This window comes from Ceratotherium simum, chromosome 19, assembly GCF_057802395.1.
Source record: "Ceratotherium simum simum isolate JZ-2026a chromosome 19, ASM5780239v1, whole genome shotgun sequence".
NCBI lineage: Eukaryota > Metazoa > Chordata > Mammalia > Perissodactyla > Rhinocerotidae > Ceratotherium > Ceratotherium simum.
The window spans coordinates 48,929,866-48,945,166 of record NC_141918.1 but is presented as its reverse complement, the minus strand read 5'-3'; the positions used below and the strand labels follow the sequence as shown (position 1 = coordinate 48,945,166).

Genomic DNA, 15,301 nt, shown 5'->3' with positions numbered 1-15,301 from the left:
AGCAAGTTGCTATCATTCTTCATAAAAGTTGTCTTACGTAGTTTCTTGAAAGAAAATCTTTTTTATTGTCTTATAAGAACCTCAGTATTCAAAAATCATAGGCAGACTTTTATTTGATGGATTTGAAAAGAATCAACAAATTTAAAGGAATGTGCTCATAAAAATACATTTCTTAACCATATTAAGAAGGAAATAAAAAATTACTAACTGCAAGATTGACTTCACCTAATGTGAAGAGTTAACTAGATGTGTAGAACACTTGCTTTTTTTTCATTAATATGTAAAAATGTCCATGCAATTACTTTCCCATCTAAAGTTAATACAGGGCTATGTTTCTAATTATTTTAATCTACCCAGCTATTTTTTAAAGGTTATTTATAATTACAGAACTGGACTATTTTTTAAATTTTAATTAATATGTACATATCATTTTATAACTGTGAGAGTACTTCACATCATCATATGGAATCCAAATAATCATCCCAGTGGCAGATAGTTCCATTATTCCAATTATTCACATAAAAAAAAAACCAAACAGATTTAGAAATAAGTAAGTGAACACACATCTTAGTTCCCTGACTACAAATTCTCTTTACTTCTCTTTGATTTTTGTTTGTTTTTGTTGTTTACATACAATGTCTTTTATAATATTTTTGTTGCATTATCTTACTTGATATGCTTAGACCTCAAACTAATGGAACTTGCTAGGAAGTTTAGGTAATGCAAAAGTCTGCTTTTCACTAACTTCATCACTCAATAATATAGATACAAATAGGGCATATTTGCTCAGAAAGCTGATACAGTAGTTTTTGTAGGGAAATCTGTTTTAAATATAAATGTGTAATGCTTCACTTTAGAGTCATGAAGAGGAGCTGAAATTCAATATCCTATCTTTATATATTTAAATTTATATGTAGTGTTTACTGAACTTGAGCATTTTTAAAAAATATATTTTTATGTTCAATTTTACTGCACTATTTCAAAGGCTCATGTACAATGAAGTTATAAATAATAAATGTGTGCCCCAACCCCCACTCTGCCTTCTGCAAAAGATGGTAAAAGGAACGTATTTATTTCCATTGATTTTTTTTCTCTGATAGCTATACTGTCGGGAAAGATTAAATTTCACTTCAGAATTATTCAGTCTTCTTTGATGTATATTTTTAAGTCATGCCAAAGTTACAATTAAAAGTGATTTTTTTAACAAGTGAAGAATCTAAACATTGCTGTAAAGTAATGATTACTTCTACATAAGACAATTTACAGTATGCTGAAATCTAATATGAGGTAAAATGATCTCAGGTTTGGAAAATACAGGGCACTAAGACATCTATGTGTTGTACGGGGACAATAAAACTTTAAAAGTTATTTTGTGATGATGGAGAAGTTAGATGTGGGTGAGTCAAGTAATGAGAAGAGAAAATACGTGAGATGTATTCATGACCTGTGAAAAGAGCTGCCCTTCAATACTCAGCCGACTGGTTCAGCAATTTGGCCACTGGTGACAGTAGTCTGACCTTAATAGAATCATTCTAGAACTAAGTGTTTTGTCTCACAATCTTAGCTTCTCCCTACAATCTTCTTTTCACCTCTGCCTCTAGTCATATAGTAGATACTCTGTTAACGTGGATTGTGTTATAGAATCATAGCTAAATTGACTCTCTTGGCAATAGTGTCTTGGTTGTGTAGCAGCATTTGAGGGAGGTGACATAAACCAGTGCATGTGGTGGGGCATAGATAGGAGGAAGCGCAATTATCACTGATAGCAAACTGGGCTATGTCATAATCCCACAGATTCCAGTTTAACACCCGAAAACAGCACTTCTGTTAGCGCCTGTTTACAAAGATTTGTTGAAAGGATGCTATAACCTTTTTTTCCTGATATTCCATTCATAAAGGAAAATAAAACAGTATATGGAATCAGTTTTCCCCTACGGCAGTGCTTTGTTAAACTCTGGCTTGTGATTCATTAATGAAGCATAAAACGAAACTATTTGATTGGGCAAAATGGTTCACAGACCAGCAACATCAACATCATCTTTGGGAATTGGCTAGAATCGCAGTTTCTCAACCCTGCCCTAGACTTACTGAATCAGAATCTACATTTCCACAGTTCATCAGCTGATTTTATGCACATTAAAGTTTAAGATATATTGTGATGTGTCTCTGTGTGTGTGTATGTGTGTGTGTGTGTATGTGTATGTGTGTGTGTGTATGTACTCAGTCATGATATAAAATGTGTTTCTTAGTGTGAGTTGCGACCAAGAATGTTTCAAAGCTGCTGCACTTCCTATAGTAACTCACCAAAGCCAACTGTAATAGTAGTACAGGTCACCTAAGGAGACAAACACTAATTTGTCCTCAAAACTAAGATTATGAACCCGGTATTATGATTTTCATTTGACAAAAGAGGAAATTAAAGTTTAGAAATGTTAAAAAGTTTGATAAATATTACACTTCTAGTAAGCAGCAGAGCTTAGATTTGAACAAAGGAAGGTCTGCCGAATTTTAAAGTCTTTGATAATAATCACTCTTATAAATCACTGAAAAATACCTTTTAAAATGATTTAACAGACAATTAAAAAGACAGGAGCAATATCATTCACAGACTCCAATATGATTCATCCTGACTTACTCTTCGTGTGACAATGGGGTCAATTTCTCTCGGGTCTTTGTGAGCAAACATCATCAAGTCGGCATTCAAGGTGCGGATCCTCTGAAATCGCAGGCGAATGTAGCGAGCAGAGGTAAATTCTAGCAGTTCAGGAGAAGGATCGTCAGCACTTGGTCTCCCATTGATCAAAGAGATGTGAATCTACACAATGTGGGAAAGAATTTAACAATTCAGTTTGTTGACAATTAAATATCTGGTTTTGTTTGGTTTTTCTTGGAAAAATAAAGGTCAGCTCTTCTTCTCCCAATTAGTCAGATGCAGGTTTATGTTTACTCACTGGAATGTAGAGAAGTAATTGGGAAATGTTACAGACCTTTTAATACATGTACATGCAATTCATTTGTTTACATTTTAGGCATTCTTTATATATTGCAATTACCCGCATTCCTCTGTTCCAAGGCATTGCATCTACTTGATCTTCCTAGGATTTCCATGAAATCTTAAATCATTCTTTTTCTGAAAATTATTGTGCCCTAAAATTATTTTAGAATCTGGTAAAGTGGGAAACCAGAAAACGTGGTTAAAAAAAAAAAAAAGTGACAAAATATCAGACAAACAGGAACTTAAAATAATTCTGAACTTGAAAGTACCTAATTATACAGCCTTAAAATATAGAGAGCAATAATTGACACATTACAAGGAATGCTACACAAATCTACAAGCATAGTGAGAGATTTCAATAGGTTGTTTTTTTGCTGTTTGTTTTTTAGTAATTGTAGATCAAGAAGACAAAACTTTACCAAGGATATTTAACATTCTATGAAAATACATTAAAATGTGGATGGAATGCTAAATTTTGGGGGAAAATAATTTAGTGCAATTGACACCAGAATAAACAAAATCTAATTATACTGTTTTCCATATAAAAATGGAGAAATGGCCAAGGAACTACCCTTGAAATGTGCATGAAGCCCACACGATCTCACAGGGACTTCACAAGAGCAGAGAATTCTAACGAGGGATAAACCATCTGATAAAATTAAAAGAACTCCTTTCACAGTTAAAGGAGTTATTGGCCTAACACCTAAAGAACTGTAAACCAACAAGAAAAAAGACCACAACATAGCACAAAAACCAGACAAAAGATATAAGGGCACTGTTCAAAGAGAAGGAAATATAAACTGTTAAAGTTTTGATAAGATAGTGAACTTCACTCAGAATAAGAGAACTGTTCATTAAAACCACAATAATAAACTTTTCCCATTTTTTCAGGTTGTCAAAAACCCCCAAATATTGATAATACTCCCTGATAGCAAAACTGAGGGGTACAGGCATTCTCATACACTTACAGGTATGAGTGTAAAATGGCAAAAACCCCACTGAAGGTGAATTTAGCAATAACTATGAAAATTACAAATGCATAGAATTTTTTACCTACAAATGCCACTTTGGGGAAATTATCCTACAAATATTACATGTATATATTATTCCAACAGCATTTTTCTGGTAATAGCAAAAGGCAGGAAACAATCTAATAACCATCAATGTGCAACTGGTTAAATAAACTACACATCTATATAGTGAATTATGTACACCATAACAAAGAATAAGGAAACTACCAATATACTGATAGAAAGAAGTACTTTCATTTTGCACTATTACCTATGCAACAAATGAAATGAAATCAAAATTTTTAAAGAAATTGAAATTGAGTGATAGGTTTTGGGCTGAAAACACACACACACGTGCACGCACAAGTGTGTGCATGCACACACAGGAGGCTGAAGAGACAGGATTGCAAGATGAAAGGAGTCCTGTGCTAGGCTGGGAGCTATTCAGGAACACGACAGTCCTTATGTGCACTGGGAACTGTGACTTGAGGTCACCCACTGGAATTTTCAGACACTTTTGCAAGATGATATATCATGTGTGTTAATTACATTTTTTGACAGAAGAGGCAATGACATGTGTTTCCATTCCTAACATCCTGCATTTAGATAATCCCTTAGTGCATTTTACAAACTGACTGCCAATAAACTACTGATTCACTAGAGAAATAAATATAGCAAACTCTGAGATGAGAAACTAATTCTGATGTCACAAAGGATAGACTCCAAATGCCTGGTGGTAAAAATATGAATGTCCCAGCTAATTGAGTCTACCTTGGATACTTAGTAAAGAATAAATACACTTAACACACTTGAGAATGATAGAATGCAAGGTCTGCTAAAATACTGAATCTCAGAATACTGAATCCCCTCCCTCTAATGTAGGAAACTCTAGAAGGGTAAAGTAGATTTTGTACATTCCACAGTTCTGGCATTTAGCAGGTGAGCCAGAAATGTGTTTAAAATTAACTTGTCTCTATTACTTAAGAAGGTATCAATTTTAAAGGAAGGAATAAATAGATGCATGAAGCAATTAAAATTAGTTCCCCTTAGAAATTAATTTTGGCATTCAAAAAATCACCAGTGCTCTTGAATTCATGCTTAAATTTCTGTCTTATCAAACTCTCCCTTGACTGCTCCTAAAAATGCTATTTGAAAGAAAGGGGAAAATCACTCCATGTCTAGGATTAAAGTTTTGGAAAATTATTAAGATTTATTTGGTGTTAATACTATGGTGAACCATATTTGTGCTGTACATGAAATCAGTAAGTTTCTCATTTAAACATACAGGAACTTTGAAAAAAAATGGTGCACATGTTCTCATTTAGGTTAATAAACCATATGATAGCTACATAAAGGATTCATCACAAGAACCCTTCTCACAGCTTTGGTATTTTCATCAAGCTACTCTGCCAAGAGATCTTGTGAGTATAGTTAGTCTCAAGCTGTTTCTGAGATATAAAACCAGCCAGCTGTTTGGCCATGTTGTATGCAGTTTCCTTCCATCATTTTTTTCTTTTCTTTTCCTTCCTTTTTTTTTTCACTCTCCTTCAAAATAAATCATAATATTGGAGGGGACATTTCCACTGGCACGATGCTGTGTAATTCCAAGTCCACTGGATGGCTGATCATACTTCCTGATTTCCCGTGGGCTGACAACTGGAGGGTGTCTGTCTAAAAAAGATGAAAAGTGTCAGTCCTCGAGACCACCACTGCCTTGCTGTGAGGCCGTGGGAAGTCTGTGGTAGTCTAGAGTCTTCTGAAACGATTTCCATTACAGACATGTTGGTGGATATACGCTCATGCTGTCAAAGGAATTCATTCAACTGAAAATATCAGCCTGATTAACAATCGGTTTTTTAGATTTTAAAATTACACTCTTCTTCAAAATTAGTCTTCACAGATAAATAAATAGAGGAAAAACTCATGAGAAATATCTCTTTTTATGACCAAATGACTAAATCAATATTATACTCTTCCTATCCAAATAATTCTGTTTTTATTAGTGTAAGCATACTATATAAATCATATTTCCCTTGCAAATGGATAAGATCTCTGTGCCTCTATGGCACTTTTACTTTTATGATTAGAATACAATTTAAAAATTGTTTTTACAGCAAACAATCAAATTTCTAGTATGGATAATTGTCCCTCATTATTATGCTTTTCTATTTTTATTACTACATCTGCTTTAGATTGCTGGAAGAGCTTTATTCCTAATACTCTTCCCAATGATACAAGTTTGGTGAGTGAATGGATGGATGGGAGAATGAAGGCTGCTTAAGGATCATTAATAATTATCAGAAACCTTGAAATAAACAGTGGAAGTGGATGGAGTTGACAACTTGATGTATAGTATGCTTTCTTAGAACATTGTAAAATCCCATTTGAATTGTCAGTCTCTAAGTGTGCCCATGAAATAGGTACAACAGTTTGAAACTAAGATGACTGCAGGGGATAGAACAATAAAATCCATATGTGTAGGATGAGATTAGCTATCTACAGGTGTTGTCAAAGAATTTGTATGAAAATGAGTGGTTGAGACTAGCGGGAACTTCTTAAATCCAATCATGATTAATATGATATTATTTCAGATAGGGAGAATAAGATTACAATGATAACTTTGAAAAATGAGCCTAATTACTTTTATTTTACCCTGCATTAAACAAAAGCATATGTTTGAAGAAAGGGGGTGAGCTGTATGAAGCTTAGAGAAAGGGGACAGTGCAGCAACTTGTTATTGTGTTTCCAGCATAGGGCAAAGGCTCTGGGCAGTCAATAGGAAGCCCCAAATGATCAATTTTCAGTCTTCACCATACTTGATTAGGAGCATTTGAAACAACTGATTACTCGATTAACTTCCAGAACACCATACTTTGCTTATTTTCCTCCCACCTCTCCAGGCTACTCCTTCTCAACCTCCTTCACTACTTACTACTATCTCTCTTCCTTAACTTTTCAATATGGGAGCGCCATAGTGCTCAATCTTTGACCTTTTCTTCTGTTCTATCCACACTTATTCACTTTGTAATCCCATCAAAGCTTACAGCTTTACATACCATCTACACTGATGTCTCCCACACCTATATCTCCAGGCCTGAGCTCTCCTCTGAAGGCCAGGATGCAGAATCCAACTGCTTTCTTGAAGCTGGGTACCTGAGGGTTACTGTAAATATTCTATAAGATCATGATTACCCTTTGACCTTGTTCCCAATACAGACACAGGTGAAGAGAAGTTAATCTTGTTAATTTGTTGTTTTCTTGTTTAACCCGAGGGTGACTCAAGGGTCACAAGGATTTATGAGCTTATTTAGTAGAAGAAAAAGAACGCCTTTAAGGAAGTTTTGATCACAAAGGGCTTATACAGAGTGAAAGAAACACGATTTCCCCTTTGTTTCTCCAAAACACTTCCTCCTAAGCCTGTTAACTCTATAGAGACCCCCTGCTTTCTTCTTTGACTAAGGAGAATTTGAGAGAACCTATTCTCCTGCCTTCTCATTTTGGCCAATTCAAATAAATCTTTCTTCATCTCCAAGCACCAGATGTCTCAGTGATCACCTTATTGTGCATCAGGCACACGAACTTGAGATTAAGAGGTTCAGTATCATTCTGGATACATTTACGTGGCTGTCTAATAGGTATCTCAAACTTGTATCTCCAACTGAGTTCCTGCTCTTCATCCCACAGTCTTCCCAATCTCACTAAATAATTTTATCCTTTCAACTATTCAGGACCAACAACTTGGAGTCAAGCTTGATTGCTTTTGTTTTCTTTCTTTCTACATCCAATTTGTCCCCAAATCCTGTTGGCTTTTCCTTCAAAATACATCCAACATCCAAACACTTCTCACCACCTCCACCAAACTGTCTTGGGTCCAAGCCATCACCATCTTCCACCTGGGCAGTCCAATAGGATCTTCTTGCTACCACTGTTACCTCCCTAGGGTCTATTCTCAACACTGCAGCTCAATACTCCTTTGAAAATATAATTCTGGTCATGCCCTTCTTTTCCTTAAAACCTTCCAATGCTTTTCTATTTCACTACTAATAAAAGCTAAAATTTTTACGATGAGCTACAAGATCCTATATTAACTGCAATGCAGCCCCCTCCCACCCTCAAACACTGCCCAAGGGGAAAACAAGGACTTTTCTGAGCTCCTTCCTATTTCTCCCTCATTCACATGGCTCCAGCCAGACTGCCATCTTTGATACAACATGCCAGACAAGCTTTTACTTCCTGGCTTTTGCACTTGGGGTTCCCCTGCCTGGAAAGTTTTCCTCCCAGATATTGCAATGCTCAATTTCTCATCTCTTTCAAACCTTGCTTAGATGGGGCCTTCTCGGGAAGTCCTTCCATGACTTTCTAATTACAGTGCAAACTTCATCCTGGCACTCATTATTCCTTTTACTGGCTTCATTTTTCTCCATAGTTCTTTTCTTCTAACATACCATGAATATAATTTACGTTGTTGATCTTTTCTCTCCATCCACTAGAACATAAGCCTCAACAGTTCAGGAATTTTTATCTGATTTGTTAATTGATATAATCCCCAGCATGTAGGACAAAATCTAACAAAAATTAAGTGCTAATTAAAAATTTTTGAATAAATAAATTGAGGAAGTGAAACATATAATTCCTAAATATTTGGCAAATTCAACTAGCTTTCTATCTAAAAAGCAATTTCACAGAATAATTAATCAGATTTTTCTGTCGTTACATGAGTAAATCTTTGAGTGTGCTATTTCTACAAAATGCAATTAAAGTCAGTAATCCTTCATATCGTTTTCTACCCAAGCATTTTGAGTTATGTTGATTTAGAGAAAATTAGGAAATTAACGACTTTGATCCATGATTTCCATATGTCTAAGTCTACTATGTTTGTTAATATTAGTTAAACATTAGTTAACTTTATTTTCTATTACGCCAAAGTTTCATTTTGATAGGCTATTTTCAACTGAGAATACATAAATGTGTTTTCTGACTCATAAGACATTATATTTGAACTTAAGAACAATTCAACTTAATTTTGTTAACCAGAGCAAAGTGCACCTTACTCGCTGGTTAGTTCCTTCTTTGGGCAAATCATCCTCTGGCTATTTCATTGTCCAATGTATAAATTTGATGTACTATTATATACAAAAGAGTCCCTGAAAAAACAATCAACTACATTAAAATTATAGAGTAGATTCGTTAAACTCTAAAGACATGAAATAACTATCAATAAGGTTAATTAACAATTACAAAGTACCTCGCTTCTAGAAGAAAAGTTTTTCCTAAATGTATTACCATCTTTATGGATTGTCATCAATTTTATTCTATGTAACTAGTTTACTGAAAAATAACCTTCTTGACCTTAACAGAAAAGTTTCATTGTAATTTTTAAAATCTTTTCAAATCAATGTAATATTTTTAAAGTCTCAAAAATATAAAAATAGATGAATATATGCAAAGTAATGCGTGGGTAATAAAAATACGCTGGATAAATAATAAAAGTTGCATAATATGTCATATATAATACAGGTTAATAAAATATGTAAACATTTCAGACTAGAGATTTCCCTATCAAGAATTTTTAGGGCCTTAATGAGCAAATAGGGTATTGTGGAATCAGTCTTTTCCCAGTCCGTTATTTCTAGTTATTTCAGGCACAGTTTATTGAAGTCCTCGTTCCATTTTCCTTTACCGTATATTTTGTTATTTCCTCCAACTAATAGCTGGCATTTTTATGATTATTTTTATTAATTAAAATACTGCTCATTTGCACATCCAGAAAAGGAAGTACTCTGAAGGCTGAAAACAATGCTTCCAAAGTTTAATCTCTGGTCCCCTTATTCACACTTTAATATTTCTCACTCATTCATTTAAATCAGTCACTCATTCATTCAAAAGTATTTATTGGATGCCTACTATACCCTGTGAATTCTCCGAGCTCCCCTTTTTTCATTGTCTAACTTGCTTGCATCTGCTACTAGACTGTAAGTTCAAGGAGAATAGGAACCTTGTCTTATTTACAATGTACTCTCAGTGCTTAACATAGTGAGTAGCACATAGTAGATTCATTATTTGTTGAATGAGTAAATCAATATCAGAGCCCAAATATTATAGAATGTGATAGAACTTCCAATGAATTAACTCTTTCTTCAAACATTCACAATTTTTGTATTTGTTTATCATTTAAAATTTGATTTTGTATATATTTCAACTATATTTTACCTATATTTTTAATTCCATTTATTGGATGTTTATCAAGAATTTTAGCATAAATTTTATTCACCATAATTGAATAAATCTCACTAGAGCTGTAAAAATTCAAGTACCTAAAAGAACATAATATGAGTATCCTTGTAGCCCCAATGTTTGGATAAATCAACAAAAAATTATTTAAGACACTAGTAGAGCCAGTTCTGAAGATAAAAATGATATGATATACTTGTATAAATAGATACATTCCTTTAGGTGCCTCAATATTCCTACTTACTAGAACCGGAAAGACTTTCTTTTCATGCAGTGTAGTGCACTGAATTAGTTTTGAAGGTTCTTAATAAATATCCCACTATCATTAGAAGTTTACAAGCCCAACCAAAACAACTACTCTCCACGGTTGATGCTACTGAGCTGCTTGAAAAGTAACATTTTATTACATAAAATGTCAAGGACTGTGCATGACCTTAACTTCCTTAACTAACCTATTCCAAGAATACAGGGAAATGTCAGCTTAATGAACTGTTTAGCAAATATGACTGTATCATTGACAACTCTGTACCTGAGCTTAGTCTTCACAGGTCTTTCATTCTCCCATAAGACGATATTTTGCTTTTGACACGTACTTGGTTCCAATCGCCCCTGAAACTTAGATTGCTTTTCTTCTGTTCTTTAGAATTACAATTCTTCCATTTGTCATTCCTGGATGAAAGCTTTGCCTTCCATGGAATATTTAAACTGATTCTTCACTGTCAAAGCAATAGTCATTAATAAATTGCAGCATAATAAGAAAATCAGTTTTCTTCAAAGAGTATTCATCATCTTATGTTTTTATTTTTCTTCTCTCCTATTGAAACTAGTTAAAATATTATACTCCACAGGTTTGTGTAGCTTCTCTCCTGGTCAAAGAAGAGTCATTCTCTCTCTCTCTCTTTCTCTCTCATTTTGTATCGCAGTTATTTATTTTTGTACCAATGGCGGATTTCACGTGGCAGTGCTTTCTAACTCCTGTGGAACTACTCAACACATAGAATGGCTAAGTTTTTGGAAAGATCAAAAATAGAAGCAAAGTCTCGGCTGCTTTAGGAGTTCCAATTTTCTCAAAGTCTCAAAATTGGTATGGTCCTTCTTTTCAAAAAGGTTCTGGTGGTCTTCCTGCTTTGTACAACTCAAAGCAATCCAGCAAAGCGTTTATTTCTAAGCCCCTTGTTCAAAATGAACTTAGGTTAGTTTCATCGGAAACATGCACAGATGGGTGAACCATCATAATTGAATGGAAGATCTTGGGATCATTCCCCCGGTCATGACGTATAAAAGGAACAAAGCCAACTAAGCCCCGGAAATTTTCAAAAAGATAAAATTATTACTAAATGCAAATATCACTCCTCCTCTTTTTTTTCCCCTCTCTGAAAGGACCTTGACACACAGGAGCTCATTTTATATCTATTTTAAAATTTGTAATTATTTTCAAATAATAATTTTAAAAAGTATGCCAAGTTAAAAATTTTTTCATTTATCACTTGTGTTTTTCTTTCTTCAGTTAAAATATAATATTTGCATGGATAAAAGAAGAGTTGTCAAAATAGGTTTCCTCAATGTCTTTTGGGAGCTTCTCATTTAAATTTTATCAAATGCACATGTCAGTACTAAATCTTTGTGCTGTCAAATTAAGACTAAATAGGGATACAGACATCATCTGAAATTCACAGCCAGAAAAGAATCTAAGAGGAATAGCTTTAGAGTAGGCCATGAGGGAAAATCACCAGAAAGAACGTTCTCTCACTCTCCTCAAACATTTGCATTGCTCCAAATTTCATTGTGGGTGTGTCTCAACCAGAGACAGCATAAGAGAATAAAACCCATAGTCATCTGTTCCAACTTCAGAGCTATTTCAGAAAGTTCTTTGCAATACACAGGACCTTGTACAAAAAAATATTAGTGGTTATTATTGTGTACTTACTGGATACCAGACACTCTTGCATGTGATCTGTGTGTACTAATTCATCTAAAGCTTACGACAATCTCATGAGGTTGGTGTTATTATTATCTCCTTTTTTAAGAGAAAGCAGACATTGAAATTTTGACAAGTACGGCTAAGTTCACATAGCTAGGGTGTGTTCCAATTCTAGGCTGACTTTGTTGGCTGAGCTCCTCAGCTCACCACTACACTACCTCACAGAGTAGGGCTTCAGCAAGCATTTGTTGAATGAATAATAGCTGGTCATCTAAACACTATTTGAAGACTTGTGGCAAAATGAAGCGCACCACTGGTGAGAGAGCCTTTTCCATGCACCCTCTCTCCATTCTTTTATTTGCCTTACTTCCATTCCGATCCTGTCTACAACTGATCTCGGGACTTTAACTCCATTTTCTCTTTATTGTCCTGGTCTTGCTCTTCTGGAATTATCTATATTATTTGATTTCTCCAGTTCTTGGTTTTTCTTCATGAATTTGGGTCATATTTATCCAGTTTAGACTTCCTGGGGTAGACTGCATATCATGCCCCAGTTCACCACTCAGGACCCACCACCGGATCAGATGGTGCTCAGGCCTCCTGGGAAGGGGCAGGAGTGAGGTATATTAAAGCACAAAGGATCACTAAGCCAAGGGATAGTGCTAGACCTGATTAACACCTACTGGCATCGATCCATATCAGTAGAGATCCTCCTGCTAAACGGAAGCAAAGCTCTACATTGATCAAAACCAGAACCAGAGCATGTCCAAGAGTTGAAGTCTAAAGCATCAATTATCCAGAAAAGAACCAACACCCCCTAAAATCTTACTAACATCATCATAAATGAAATTGGTTATGTCAGGTTTAAGTATTTTAGTAGGTAAAAACCACTTACTGATATGCAAAAAATTAATTTATACTTTATGGTAAATTCTACTAAGTAGGAAGTATTAAAGCCTCAAATTATAGGAAGAAGGGGAATAGTATGTTAATACCAAAAATAAATATCTTTGAAACCAACATGATCTTCCTTAGTGTGGAGAGCTATTAGAGAAAGTCCTGAATAGGAAAAGAAGCAACTGAGAGTACAATGACCTACACTGGTAGGACAGAACAATCAGTACACTTGAAAGACAGATAATAACAGCACAGAGGGAAGCTTAAGCAACATTTTCCTGTTTTGTTTTCAGTCCCCGTGTGGGAACACTTGCTTGAAATTAAAATAAAATCTTGGAGCAGGAGGTCTAAACACAGTGCCAGAGCCTATGTCATTAGATTGGAACAAACCGTAGACGAATACTTGAAAGAGAAATTCAGTCTCTCATTCTCCTTCTCTGACTCAAAGCTTCCTCAGAGAGAAATTGTGTGTGTGTGTGTGTATGTGTGTGTTTTGCAAGTTTATAATGAAAAGTTGTATAAATACATTAATTTGATATTTTTCCCATTTATACAGAAGCAGCATTTTGGTATGGTCATTGGCAGTCTCAACTAATTTAACGTTTAGAAAAGTTCAACCTCAAACGAGATTTCAGAGACTTTCAGTTATGGAGACATATTAATATTTAGAGAAGAGTTTGAACATAGACACATGGTCCTCAAGATTGAGCATGTCCCCTAGGCTAGCTGTATTTCTAATATCCCTAACAAATGTGGATGCAAACTAGCCTCTATGGTGACTGCCTACATCCCCCCACCCTCTGACTCTTGCCTACAAACCCCCTCCTCTCATCAGTTCAGGGAGAGGCTCATTCTCTGCCATGATTCCTTCTTCTTTTTCTCTCCTCTTATTTTTGCTTTCATTTTATTAATGTTTTGGTGTCTCTCATATCTTCACTTATTCTCTTCTCACCTCTTATTTTTTTTTTTACTCTTGCCTGCTTCATTTCATTTCATCTTTAGAGTGAAATTGTACATTCACGGTTGGTCAAGTTTCTACACTTTCAAGAGAAATCATGTGTTCTATTATTCTAAATATGGCCTCTAGCCTAGCTTTGTAAGAGGAAACTACAGGTCTTACCTCTTTGATCTTAAGATTTTTCATTGCACAAAGAGTAAAAAAATATTGTTTTCTTTTTACAGAACAAAATTTTATATTTCCATAACTAAGGAATTTTCATTTCATTGGGTTTATAAATCTGAGTACCAATGAGTCTGTGTATAGATTGTACCTGTATGTTTTTCAAATTTTGGCTAAGCCTGTGCCTGATGCTTTGTATTCTTGCGTGTGTGTATGTGCATGTTCAAATAGTTAATCACAGTTTAAGACCATATACGTTGGAGACAGACTGCCTGGCTTCAAATTCGGGTTCTGCCACTTATTATCTGTGTGAATGTAGGCAATTTTCTTAATGTCTCTGTGCTTCAGTTTTCTCTATAAAAGGCAAATAATAATACCTACCTTATCATGCTCTTTGCCGGAATAAAAGGGATAATTCATGTGACCTGAAGAGAATAATGTCTAACACATGGGAAAAACTAATGTTAGTTGTTGGCTAAGCAGGATGTGCTGCACCCTTTAAAGCAGTTACCTATTACCAACCTGGACAGCCTCAGACAACATATGTAATAGAAAAAGTTCCCACCCACAAGGGAGAGGTGATTCTGGAAATGTTAGAGTGGTTGAACATCAACGGGAGAGCATGCATCAAGCAGAGCAGGACATGTGCCTGCCTTTTGCCTACTTTTCATATCCAATCTCACATAAGCAGTTAAAGAGAACAAGATCAGAGGACTTCCTGGCTCAAATCCCCTCCAGTTCTGTGTTGGGGCTGTTGCTCTGGGGAATGGCCTATATTCCCATCCCCCGGCATGATGGCCTTTGGGGCTGAGGACAGAGTAGGTGACCAAGTACCAACTTAAGGGCTGTAGGAAGAGGAGGCTGTAGAATTCCTGACGTCTAGGCAGTGGTTTGTGAGAGGATAAAGATGAAGAGGAAAAGTATGTGATATATGAAGCGCTCTCTATAAAATTAATCTCATACTTAAAATTTCATTGAAGTCACCAGATTGGCAGCATGTCATTGTGATGTGCACAGATGGCTAGATATCATTCAAAAATATCAAGGTTTTTTTTTTTTGTGTGTGTGTGTGTGTGTGTGTGTGTGAGGAAGATCAGCCCTGAGCTAACATCCATGCTAATCCTCCT

At 35.2% G+C, this 15,301-nt stretch overlaps 1 protein-coding gene across 1 annotated transcript in view; it reads right to left on the bottom strand.

Moving 5' to 3' along the window:
- LAMA2 (laminin subunit alpha 2) overlaps positions 1-15,301 on the bottom strand; it is a 575,531-nt gene that overhangs the window by 342,289 nt on the left and 217,941 nt on the right. The window contains exon 5 of the mRNA XM_087444077.1: positions 2,636-2,815. Within this exon, the coding sequence (XP_087300203.1) occupies positions 2,636-2,815 (180 nt within the window). The remainder of the gene's footprint in view (positions 1-2,635; positions 2,816-15,301) is intronic.